The sequence below is a fragment of the Panthera leo genome, chromosome A1, assembly GCF_018350215.1.
Source record: "Panthera leo isolate Ple1 chromosome A1, P.leo_Ple1_pat1.1, whole genome shotgun sequence".
NCBI classification, from domain to species: Eukaryota; Metazoa; Chordata; class Mammalia; order Carnivora; family Felidae; genus Panthera; species Panthera leo.
This window is the reverse complement of record NC_056679.1, coordinates 51,016,477-51,029,352: the sequence shown is the minus strand read 5'-3', so window position 1 is coordinate 51,029,352 and position 12,876 is coordinate 51,016,477. Positions and strand designations below refer to the sequence as shown.

At 38.9% G+C, this 12,876-nt stretch overlaps 1 protein-coding gene across 13 annotated transcripts in view; it reads left to right on the top strand.

The window, feature by feature from the left end:
- Nucleotides 1–12,876, top strand: part of MYCBP2 (MYC binding protein 2) — a 283,218-nt gene that overhangs the window by 174,568 nt on the left and 95,774 nt on the right. For all 13 annotated transcript variants that reach the window (XM_042928333.1, XM_042928362.1, XM_042928341.1 and 10 more), the window contains 3 exons: nucleotides 1,401–1,573; nucleotides 3,038–3,182; nucleotides 12,556–12,771. In XM_042928333.1, coding sequence (XP_042784267.1) covers nucleotides 1,401–1,573; nucleotides 3,038–3,182; nucleotides 12,556–12,771 — 534 coding nt within the window. The remainder of the gene's footprint in view (nucleotides 1–1,400; nucleotides 1,574–3,037; nucleotides 3,183–12,555; nucleotides 12,772–12,876) is intronic.

Below are 12,876 nucleotides of genomic sequence, written 5' to 3'. Positions count from 1 at the left end.
AGAGGGAGACACAGAATCTGAAGCAGGCTCCAGGCTCTGAGCTGTCAGTACAGAGCCCGACGTGGGGCCAGAACTCACAGACTGCAAGATCATGACCTGAGCCGAAGTCGGCCGCCTAACCGACTGAGCCACCCAGGAGCCCCTGTTTTTGTTTTTAAAAAAGAGTTAAATTTTTGTACTTTAAGATAGAAAAATAAAAATTCAATAGAGATTTAATAAATACAGTATGTATTTTTGTACTTTAAGGTAAAAAAATAAAAATTCAATAGAGATTTAATAAATACAGTATGTATCAGACAGCATTCTAATTAAAGAGAACCATCAAGGAGTTCATATGTTATTTATCCTTACAGAGATTATAATGGTTTATAAAATGTCATTTAGGCCTGATACAAAGAGATGTTTATTGTGCTTCTGTTAAAGACAAAAACCCTCATATCCCAGATTGCCCACATTTTTGGCACATAAGGTAGATGTCATGTGGTCTAATACCTACTACTTGTTAGGCAGCATAGTGTGCACTTTGTATGTGTTATATAATTTAAATTTTGCAGTAACTACAGAAGAGAGATATTATTTGATTACCAGTTTATACATTTTGCAGATTCAGGAATGGTGTGTAACCTCTTAGCTCAAGAGTACACAGCAGTGCTTGTCTAAAAGTCAGGAATTGAACTCAAATCTGTTTGATTTTAAAGATCATGATTTTTGAAATTGTATATCTCAGAGAATGCAGAAGGTACTGTTGTATAAGTGTCATAGTAGTGGAAGCATAATCCTCTTCTATGAAAAATATTTTGTTTCAAAATTTATAACATAGTCATTAAAAAGTTTCTAGAGTTTCAGCATTTAAAGCAGATCTTTCAAAAAGGTAAAGTTTGCTTGTCAGGTCAGTGAAAACTAAAATTTCAGTTGTTATCTGCCTCTTTTTCTTAATTTTAATTGAGGCTTAGACAGACTAATGGAGTTTATGTGCAGCCACAGTCAGGCTTGTATCCACATGTTGTCCAAGGCAGGACCTTGGTAGCCACCCAACTAAGAGAGCAAAGATAATCCACCCATGAAAGATGCCACTAATGGGGACACAAAAGATGAGAGGCCTCCACAGCTGCCTGCAGAAGGGAGCCCTGGCCCAGTAGAGCGAGAGGAGATGCACCTTCTCAACCTGCACGTCTCTGATATTACTTGTTTTGGTGGGAGGAAGGAGGCTGGAAGTACTATCCCATATTTTTCCCTCCTGGAGGTTTGTTTTATACTTTGTAGGCTACAGGAGCACTGGGGCATGGAGAGAAAATGCTTTCCCTGAAGAGGCCTACCTAAAATTGTGTGAAAGTTCAAGAAACTCATGTAATTAAAATTGTATGTTTTCAAATACATGAATATTGTCTTTTACCCAACAGGTGTGCAAAACCCATTCTGGTATTCTTGGAAAGGGTTTAGCTCTTTCTCATTCACCAACTATATTAGAGGCACTTGAAGGAAACTTACCACTTCAAATCCAAAGCAATGAACAGTCCTTTCTGGATGATTTTATTGCCTGTGTTCCAGGATCAAGTGGTGGGAGGCTTGCAAGGTAATGTGCTTTAAGTGCTACAGTGACTTATTTCAGGGCATGCCTCACTCTTCATTTCTGAAGAGAAATGAAAGGGAAAGATGTTAAAATGAAGCCGGAAGAATCTGGTTTATGTGTTTTGAACTTGCCGAAGTATAAAATGGTAAATATTTTAAAATATCTTTAAAGTATATGGTAGTTGTTAGTTGATTATTTTAAAGTTTCTTAGGTGAACTTTTATTTATTTAAAAAATAGATGGAGCACATGGTATAATTGAGAGGTCTAGGAATTTTAGACTAAAATTTATCACCGTATGTTATTTTAATATGATTTCTTATAAAACCTACAAATAATACAAATACATTTAGAATTTTAATGAAATCATTTGGGGTTATAGAGTTCTCATTTATCTTGTTGCTATTTTTTTTTTTTTTTATGAAAAGAAAAAATATGCTGGCTTGTGTGATTTTACTAGTAAATATAGAAGTCTAACTTCTTCCCATTTCTAATTTTAAAAATAAAGAGGTTCCTCTTTAGTTTTGAAAAATCAAAATGGTGATTGGAGAATAGGGAATTTTTTTAAGTCAGCCTCACTGCTAACTTTGTGGACATCTTTACATAAAACATGACAGAATTACTTGTAACTTATCTCCCAGGACAACTTGAATGTAGATCATGGAATGAATTCAAGAATGAATATCCTGGGGCACCTGGGTGGCTCAGTCAGTTAAGTGCCTGACTTCAGCTCAGGTCATGATCTCACATCTTGTGGGTTCAAGCCCTGCTTCAGGCTCTGCACTGACAGCTCAGAGCCTGGAGCCTACTTCAGACTCCTTGTCTCCCTCTCTCTCTGCCCCTCCCCCACTTGTGCACACTCTCTCTCAAAAATAAATAAGCATTTAAAAAAAAAGATTATCCGTTTCTCCTATTAAAAAAAAAGAAGAATGGATATCCCAAAGTGTAGAAATTTGGCAAAATTTACATGGAAGGGAAGGTAATAGGGAAGATAGTTGAGACACTGGATGAACAGGAGATGAACAGTACATCTTTAACCTAACTGTTCTCAGGCAGCAGAATGCCATTACTATCACTGCTTTTACAGATGAGTTGTTCTTTCTCAGATTATCAGGCTGGCAAATCTGGGCAGACCTCCCTCAGTAAGCATGAGTGTACTGGGACTTCAAATATACACAACCTAAATTTGTTTTCTTGGTTATTTTGTGTCAGCTGTAGTTAAAATTTCAAGTTTTCTGATTTTAAAATTATTTCTATTTACAAAAACATCAGAAACCTCCTGTACTTTGTCATATATTTTTAATGAATGCGTCACTAACAATTTGCAAGGGAGACACTTGTGATTGTCACTGAATTGGAAATGAAGATATTATTTGGTACAAGTGTTACTCATTTGGCTTAATTTCATGTTAATCATTGAAGGTATTTATGAGTGTTTACTTTTTTGCTTGTTTTTTCATCACTGCTAGGTGGCTTCAACCAGATTCCTATGCTGATCCTCAGAAAACATCTTTGATCCTGAACAAGGATGATATTCGTTGTGGTTGGCCTACCACCATAACTGTTCAAACAAAAGACCAATATGGGGATGTAGTACATGTTCCCAATATGAAGGTAATTATATCAGAATTAAATTAATAGTCATCAAAGCACTATTATTACTAACAAAATTTTAGAAAAAGCAAGTGTTTAGAGTCCACTTGCAGTACTGTCTTTATATTTGTCAATAGAGGAAGCTGAAAAATTGTGTAAGGACTTATATTAATTAGCACCTAATTTTCCAAGTTATTATTTTTTTTAATGTTTATTTTTAGAAAGAGACAGATGGTAAGCGGGGGAGGGGCAGAGAGAGTGTGGGAAGCACAGAATCTGAAGCTGACTCCAGACGCCGAGCTTAGCACAGAGCCTGATTGGGGGGCGGCGGGGGGTGGGGGGGGCCTGATCTCATGAACCACAAGATCATGACCTGAGCTGAAGTCGGACACTTAACCAACTGAACCACACAGGCACCCTCCAAGTTATATGTTTTATTGTTTGTTTTTTACATTTAGCTGGGAGATAGAGTGATTCAAGGGAAGGATAAAAAAGTGTTCATATATGCACACAGAGGGAAGGCCTTTAATATAAAGTGGTTGAATAAATCGATGAAGGAACACATTTTAAAATTTTGTATATATTTTTTTTTACTTTTTTTTAAATGTTTTATTTTATTTTTGAGAGACAGAGAGAGACAGAGCATGGGGTGGGGGGGGTGGAGCAGAGAGAGAGGGAGACAATATCTGAACCAGGGTCCAGGCTCCATGCTGTCAGCACAGAGCCTGACGTGGGGCTCAAACCCACAAACTGTGAGATCATGACCTGAGCTAAAGTCAGACGCCTAACCAACTGAGCCACCCAGGCGCCCTGTATGTATTTTTTAAAAGACACTAATACATTCTGTATTTGGTACTATTGAAACAACATTTAATTTAAAATATAATATTGATACATATTAAATTAGAAATGATGGCAGTTCCTCAAAAAGTTAAAAATAGAATACCCGACGATCTAGTAAACACTGTTGGGTATTTACCCAAAAAATACAAAACACTAATACAGAGGGATACATACACCCATGTATTTACTGCAGCATTATTTACAGTAGCCAAATTATGGAAGCAGTCCAAGTGTCCATCAGTAGATGAATGGATAAAGAAATGGATTTTAAAAATGGATATATACACACACAATGGAATATTATTATTCAGCCATAAAAAAGAATGAAATCTTGCTATTTGCAACAACATAGATGGAGCTAGAGAGTATAATGCTGAACGAAATAAGTCCGAGAAAGACAAATATTAAATGATTCCATATGTGAAATTTGAGAATCAAAACAAAGGAGGCTGTTGGAAGATGGAGGCATAAGAGAGCGCTAGGCTCACCTCGTCCAGTTGATCACTTAGATTCCACCCACACCTGCCTAAATAATCCAGAAAACTGCCAGATGTCTAGCAGAACAGACTCTCCAGAGCCAAGTGTGGATAAGAGGCCCCCAGAAGACGGTAGGAAGGGCGGAGAGGTGGTGTGTGCTACACAGACTGGCAGGAGGGAGCAGGGGCGGTGGAGGGGCAGCCCGTCTGGCAAGGCAGAGCCCCCAAAGTCTGGCTTGCAAAAGTGGAGGGGCCAGAATCCGTGAGTTCTGACAGCCAGTGGGACTTAACATCTGGAATATTAAAAGTCAACAGCTCTGCTTGGAGAGCCGGAAGGCAAGAGGACATTGGGAGGGAGAGTTGTTGAGCCAGGGAAAACAGACCTCAGCTCCGTGGGGAATAAAGGCGCTGGCAAACGCCATCTCCCTCTCACATCCCTCAGCTGTAATCCCAAATGGAACCAGTTCCCATCACCCAACTTGCTTGCACCCCACAAACACCCAACGCTGTGCTTCTGTGGATCCATCCCTCCAACGGGTCTGCCTCCCCCCTGGTGCTACAGGGCCCTCCCGCAGGAGACCACCAAAGCAAAGCAAGCTAAGCCTGCCCCTCCCGCCCCTGTGCACCTTGCGGATCCACCCTGGCTAATACGCCAGATCCCATCAAAGCAGCACCACAAGCCTTGCAGTGTGCAAGTAGCCCAGACAGGGGCCACACCACTCCACAGTGAGTCCTGCCCCTGGGAGAGGGGAAGATAAGGTACACACCAGTCTGCCTGTGGCCCCAGCCATGGGCTGGGGACAGACATCAGGTCTGACTGTGGGCCCCGCCCACCAACACAAGTTACTCCAGACAGCACAGGGGAAGTGCCCTGCAGTTCCACGCCACCCCAGGGACTATCCAAAATGAGGAAGCAGAAAAACTCTCCTCAAAAGAAACTCCAGGAAGTAGCGACAGCTAATGAATAGATAAAAAACAATTTAAGCAATATAACGGAACAAGAATTTAGAATAATAGTCATAAAATTAATCACTGTGCTTGAAAAAAGCATACAGGACAGCAGAGAATCTATTGCTACAGAAATCAAGGGACTAAAAAATAGTCATGAGGAACTAAAAACTGCTATAAATGAGGTGCAAAATAAAATGGAGGCAGCCATAGCATGGATTGAAGAGGCAGAGGAGAGAATAGGTGAATTAGAAGATAAAATTATGGAAAAAGAGGAAGCTGACAAAAAGAGATAAAAAAAATCCAGGAGTATGAGGGGAGAATTAGAGAACTAAGTGACACAATCAAACAGAACAATATCTGTATAATAGGAATTCCAGAAGAGAAAGAGAAAGGGGCTGAAGGTGTACTTGAACAAATCACAGTTGAGAACTTCCCTGACCTGGGGAAGGAAAAAGGCATTGAAATCCAAGAGGCACAGAGAATTCCCTTCAGATGTAACTTGAATGGATCTTCTGCACGACATATCATAGTGAAACTGGCAAATACGAGGATAAAGAGAAAATTCTGAAAGCAGCTAGGGATAAATATGCTCTAACTTATAAAGGGAGACCCATAAGACTAGTGGCAGACCTATCTACTGAAACTTGGCAGGTCAGAAAGGAATGGCAGGAAATCTTCAATGTGTTGAACAGAAAAAATATGCAGCCGAGAATCCTTTACCCAGCAAGTCTGTCATTCAGATTAGAAGGAGAGATAAAGGTTTTCCCAAACAAACACAAACTGAAGGAATTCATCACCACTAAACCAACCCTACAATAGATCTTAAGGGGGATTCTGTGAGTAAAATGTTGCAAGGACCACAAAGTACCAGAGACATCACTACAAGCATGAAACCTTCAGACTCTACAATGACTCTAAATCCATATCTTTCAATAATAACACTGAATATAAACAGACTAAATGCTCCAACCAAAAGACATAGGGTATCACAATGGATAAAAACCAAGACCCATCTATTTGCTGTCTACAAGAGACTCATTTTACACCTGAGGACACCTTCAGATTGAAAGTGAGGAGATGGAGAAGTATCTATCATGCTACTGCAAGTCAGAAGAAAGCTGGAATAGCCATACTTACATCAGACAAACTAGACTTTAAATTAAAGGCAGTAACAAGAGATGAAGAAGGGCATTATATAATAATTACAGGGTCTATCCATCAGGAAGAGCTAACAATTAAAAATGTCTATGAGCCGAATACAGGAGCCCCCAAATACATAAAACAGTTAATCACAAACATAAGCAACTTTATTGATAAGAATGTGGTAATTGCAGGGGCCTTTAATACCCCACTTACAGCAATGGATAGATCATCTAGACACAGGATCAATAAAGAAACAAGGGTCCTGAATGATATATTGGATAAGATGGACTTGACGGTTATATTTAGAACTCTGCATCCCAAAGCAACAGAATATACTTTCTTCTCGAGTGCACATGGAACATTCTCCAAGAGAGATCACATACTGGGCCACAAAACAGCCCTTCATAAGCATAAAATAACTGAGATCATAGCATGCACACTTTCAGACCACAATGCTATGAAACTTGAAATCAACCACAGGAAAAAGTCTGGAAAACCTCCAAAAGCATGGAGGTTAAAGAACACCCCACTAAAGAATGAATGGGTCAACCAGGCAATTAGAGAAGAAATTTAAAAATATATGGAAACAAATGAAGATGAAAATACAACAATCCAAATGCTTTGGGATGCAGCGAAGGCAGTCCTGAGAGGAAAATACATTGCAATCCAGGCCTATCTTAAGAAACAAGAAAAATCCCAGATACAAAATCTAACAGCACACCTAAAGGAAATAGAAGCAGAACAGCAAAGACACCCCAAACCCAGCAGAAGAAGAGAAATAATAAAGATCAGAGCAGAAATAATATAGAATCTAAAAAAAAAACTGTAGAGCAGATCAATGAAACCAAGAGTTGGTTTTTTGAAAAAATAAACAAAATTGATAAACCTGTAGCGAGGCTTCTCAAAAAGAAAAGGGAGATGACCCAAATAGATAAAATCATGAATGAAAATGGAATTACTACAACCAATCCCTCAGAAATACAAGCAATTATCAGGGAATACTATGAAAGATTATATGCCAACAAACTGGACAACCTGGAAGAAATGGACAAATTCCTAAGCACCCACACACTTCCAAAACTCATACAGGAAGAAATAGAAAACTTGAACAAAGTTCAGCAAATAAATTGAATCAGTTATCAAAAATCTCCCAACAAGGGGCACCCGGGTGGCTCGGTCGGTTAAGCGTCTGACTTCACCTCAGGTCATGATTTCGCAGTCCGTGAATTTGAGCCCCGCGTCGGGCTCTGTGCTGACAGCTCAGAGCCTGGAGCCTGTTTCGGATTCTGTGTCTCCCTCTCTCTCTGCCCCTCCCCTGTTCATGCTCTGTCTCTCTCTGTCTCAAAAATAAATAAACGTTAAAAAAAAAATTTTTTTTTTTAAATCTCCCAACAAGAGTCCAGGACCAGATGGCTTCCCTGGGGAATTCTACCAGACATTTAAAGCAGAGATAATACCTATCCTTCTCAAGCTGTTCCAAAAAATAGAAAGGGAAGGAAAACTTCCAGACTCATTCTATGAAGCCAGCATTACTTTGATTCCCAAACCAGACAGAGACCCAGCAAAAAAAAGAGAACTACAGGGCAATATCCCTGATGAATACGGACGCAAAAATCCTCAACAAGATACTAGCAAATCGAATTCAACAGGATATAAAAAGAATTATTTACCATAATCAAGTGGGATTCATTCCTGGGCTGCAGGGCTGGTTCAACATTCGCAAATCAATCAATGTGATACATCACATTAATAAAAGAAAAGAACCATATGGTCCTGTCAATCGATGCAGAAAAAGCATTTGACAAAATTCAGCATCCTTTCTTAATAAAAACCCTTGAGAAAGTCGGGATAGAAGGAACATACTTAAACATCATAAAAGCCATTTATGAAAAGCCCACAGCTAATATCATCCTCAATGGGGAAAAACTGAGAGCTTTCCTCCTGAGATCAGGAACATGACAGGGATGTCCACTCTCACTGCTGTTTGTTAACATAGTATTGGAAGTTCTAGCATCAGCAATCAGACAACCAAAGGAAATCAAATGTATCAAAATTGGCAAAGATGAAGTCAAGCTTTCACTTTTTGCAGATGACATGATATTGTATATGGAAAATCTGACAGACTCCACCAAAAGTCTGCTAGAACTGATACATGAATTCAGCAAAGTCACAGGATACAAAATCAATGTACAGAAATCAGTTGCATTCTTATACACTAATAATGAAGCAACAGAAAGACAAAGAAACTGATCCCATCCACAATTGCACCAAGAAGCATAAAATACCTAGGAATAAACCTAACCAAAGATGTAAAAGATCTGTATGCTGAAAACTATAGAAAGCTTATGGAGGAAATTGAAGAAGACACAAAGAAATGGAAAAACATTCCATGCTCATGGATTGGAAGAATAAATATTGTTAAAATGTCAATTCTACCCAAAGCTATCTGCACATTCAATGCAATCCCAATCAAAATTGCACCAGCATTCTTCTTGAAGCTAGAACAAGCAATCCTAAAATTTATATGGAACCACAAAAGACCCCGAATAGCCAAAGTAATTTTGAAGAAGAAGACCAAAGCAGGAGGCATCACAATCCCAGACTTTAGCCTCTACTACAAATCTGTAATCATCAAGACAGCATGGTATTGGCACAAAAACAGACACATAGACCAATGGAATAGAATAGAAACCCCAGAATTAGACCCACAAAAAAAATCTTTGACAAAGCAGGAAAGAATATCCAATGGAAAACATACAGTCTCTTTAACAAATGGTGCTGGGAGAGCTGGACAGCAACATGCAGAAGAATGACACTAGACCACTTTCTTACACCATTCACAAAAATAAACTCAAAATGGATAAAGGGCCTGAATGTGAGACAGGAAACCATCAAAACCCTAGAGGAGGAAGCCAGAAAAAAACCTCTCTGACCTCAGCCGCAGCAATTTCTTACTTGACACATCCCCAAAGGCAAGGGAATTAAAAGCAAAAATGAACTACTGGGACCTCATGAAGATAGAAAGCTTCTGCACTGCAGAGGAAACAGTCAACAAAACTAAAAGGCAACCAACAGAATGGGAAAAGATATTTGCAAATGACATATCGGACAAAGGGCTAGTATCCAAAATCTATAAAGAACTCACCAAACTCCACACCCGAAAAACAAATAATCCAGTGAAGAAATGGGCAGAAAACACGAATAGACACTTCTCTAAGGAAGACATCCAGATGGCCAACAGGCACATGAAAACATGCTCAATGTCACTCCTCATCAGGGAAATACAAATCAAAACCACACTCAGATATCACCTCACGCCAGTCAGGGTGGCTAAAATGAACACATCTGGAGACTGTAGATGCTGGCGAGGACGTGGAGAAACGGGAACCCTCTTGCACTGTTGGTGGGAATGGAAACTGGTGCAGCCACTCTGGAAAAACAGTGTAGAGGTTCCTCAAAAATTAAAAATAGACCTACCCTATGACCCAGCAATAGCACTGCTGGAATTTACCCAAGGGATAGAGGACTACTGATGCATAGGGGCACTTGTACCCCAATGTTTATAGCAGCACTCTCAACAATAGCCAAATTATGGAAAGGGCCTAAATGTCCATCAACTGATGAATGGATAAAGAAGTTGTGGTTTATGTGCACAATGGAATACTACCGTGGCAATGAGAAAGAATGAAATATGGCCTTTTGTAACAACGTGGATGGAACTGGAGAGTATTATGCTAAATGAAATAAGTCATACCGAGAAAGACAGATACCATATGTTTTCACTCCTGTGTGGATCCTGAGAAACTTAACAGAACACCATGGGGGAGGGGAAGGAAAAAAATAATAAGGTTAGAGAGGGAAGGAGGCAAAGCATAAGAGACTCTTAAAAACTGAGAACAAACTGAGGTTTGATGGGGGGTGGGAGGGAGGACAGAGTGGGTGATGGGCATTGAGGAAGGCACCTGTTGGGATGAGCACTGGCTGTTGTATGGAAACCAATTTGACAATAAATTTCATATTAAAAAAAATAAAAATAAAAGAATCAAAACGAAGAGAAAAGAGAGACAAAGCAGGAAATAGACTCTTAACTGTAGACAACAAACTGATCGTTACCAATGGGGAGATTGGTGGGGGATTGGATGAAATAGGTGAAGGGGATTAAGAATAAGTACACTGTGTGATGAGCACTGAGTAAAGGACAGAATTGTTGAATCACTGTATTGTACGTCCGAAACTAATATAACACAGTATGTTAACTATACTGAAATTAGAATTTAAAACTTAATAAAAAAATTAGGAATACATGAATTTGGATGGTAAAAGAATGAGGAATGGAAATAGTCATGTGTTGTATTAATGAATATAGTTAGTTGGATACCTCTTACCTGAGACTTTAATTAATGACATTTTAAAGCATATTGCAATGCAGAAAATGAATCCATTGTGATCTAATGTATTAATGTAAATATCTCATTTAAAATTTTTATTTCTAAAAAAATTTATATTGAATGAAAATTTGTATAGGCAATCCCCAGCTAGCCCCACCCTTTCCCATATGTATTACAAAGCGATTTGGTTGTTTGGAGTTTAGAGTTCATTAATCCACAAAATCTTTTTCACTCATAGAGTAGTTTATAACAGAAAGCAAAATACCTGTCATTCTATAGTATTTCAGTATTCTTAGAGTATAAAATTGTTCAGTGATTCACTTCAAGGTTTATAGTACACAAGCAAATGTACTGATGCTAATTTACTTAGGGTAAATACAGTTGTTTAAATAAGGATTAAATAAAAATATGTCAAAAAGTAGTGGCTATCATTTAAAAATCAAATGTCTTTAAGTTTGAAAGCACTTACTTTTTATCTTTCCCCCTCCCCTTTTTTTATTACATTTAAAGTTTTAAACTTTTAATGATGGCAGTGTATATGAGCTGACGATTTTACTATATACTTTTAAACTTCTGTGTTTTAAATATAAGGTGGGTTTGGGACACCTGGGTGGCTCATTCGGTTAAGCACCGGATTTTGGCTCAGGTCATGATCGCGCGGTTCGTGAGTTCGAGCCCCGTATCCGGCTCTGTGCTGACAGCTCAGAGCCTAGAGTCTGTTTCAGATTCTGTCTCCCTCTCTCTTTGCCCCTCCTCTGTTTGTGCTCTGCTTCTGTGTCTCTCAAAAATAAATAAACATTTAAAAATAACATAAAATAAAGTACATACAAGATGGGTTTGTAATATTTCCGGGACATTATGTTGATCCAGATTTCTTTTATTATGTGTTATTTTTTAAGATTTCTCAATGGACTACATTTTCTTTGCAGAACAGCTAAACTTGAAATTAGTGCTTAAAATATATGGAGATGGGGCACCTGGTTGGCTCAGTCAGTTAAGCATCCAGACTCTTGATTTTGGCTCAGGTCATGATCTTACAGCATGTGAGATTGAGTCCTGCATCAGACTCTGGGCTGACAGTACAGAGCCTGCTTGGGATATTCTCTCTCTCTCTCTCTCTCTCTCTCTCTCTATTCGTCTCTCTGCCTCTCCCCTGCTTGCATATGTGTGCACACTTCTCTATCAAAATAAATAAACATTTAAAAATAAATGAAATATGTGGCGATTGTGGGAAAGCCTTTTTACTTGAATTAGCTGATAAATAATTTAATGTTAAGAATTTGAGAATTCAGTGTAGATTCATTCTACTCTTCTGTACTGTATTAATGGCGGCGTTTGTTTTTATTTTACGTTTTTATATCTCTGATGATTTCTCCCAAAAGCCAAGGCTTCTTTTACACTGTGTTTGCAAGATTCATTCTGTGGAACTAGCTCGAGGTCACTCTGGCACACCTTTGAAGGGAATGCCCAACATGGACCAGTGATCACCTAAAATTTATGGAGTTGTGGGTCCATACTTGTAAATTGCTTCTTTTAATGTGTCATAGGCAATTATATACTAATAGCTTTTGTTTTTTATAACATCATGGTTAGGTGGAAGTGAAAGCCGTTCCTGTTTCTCAGAAAAAACCATCTTTACAACAAGAGCAAGTGAAGAAAACTCAAAGGCTGCCTGGCAGTCCTGCAGTAGCAGCAGCGCCTTCCAACACCGATATGACTTTTGGCGGGCTGGCCTCACCGAAGCTGGACGTGTCGTACGAGCCAATGATAGTGAAGGAGGCTCGATACATTGCCATAACAATGATGAAGGTAATTTATTTTTCTTATCAGGAACATTTTCTTTTTCACCATTTATCCCCTTAACAAACATTTCAGTGATCCAAACGCACACACAGAGTTACAGGTCTAGAGAGC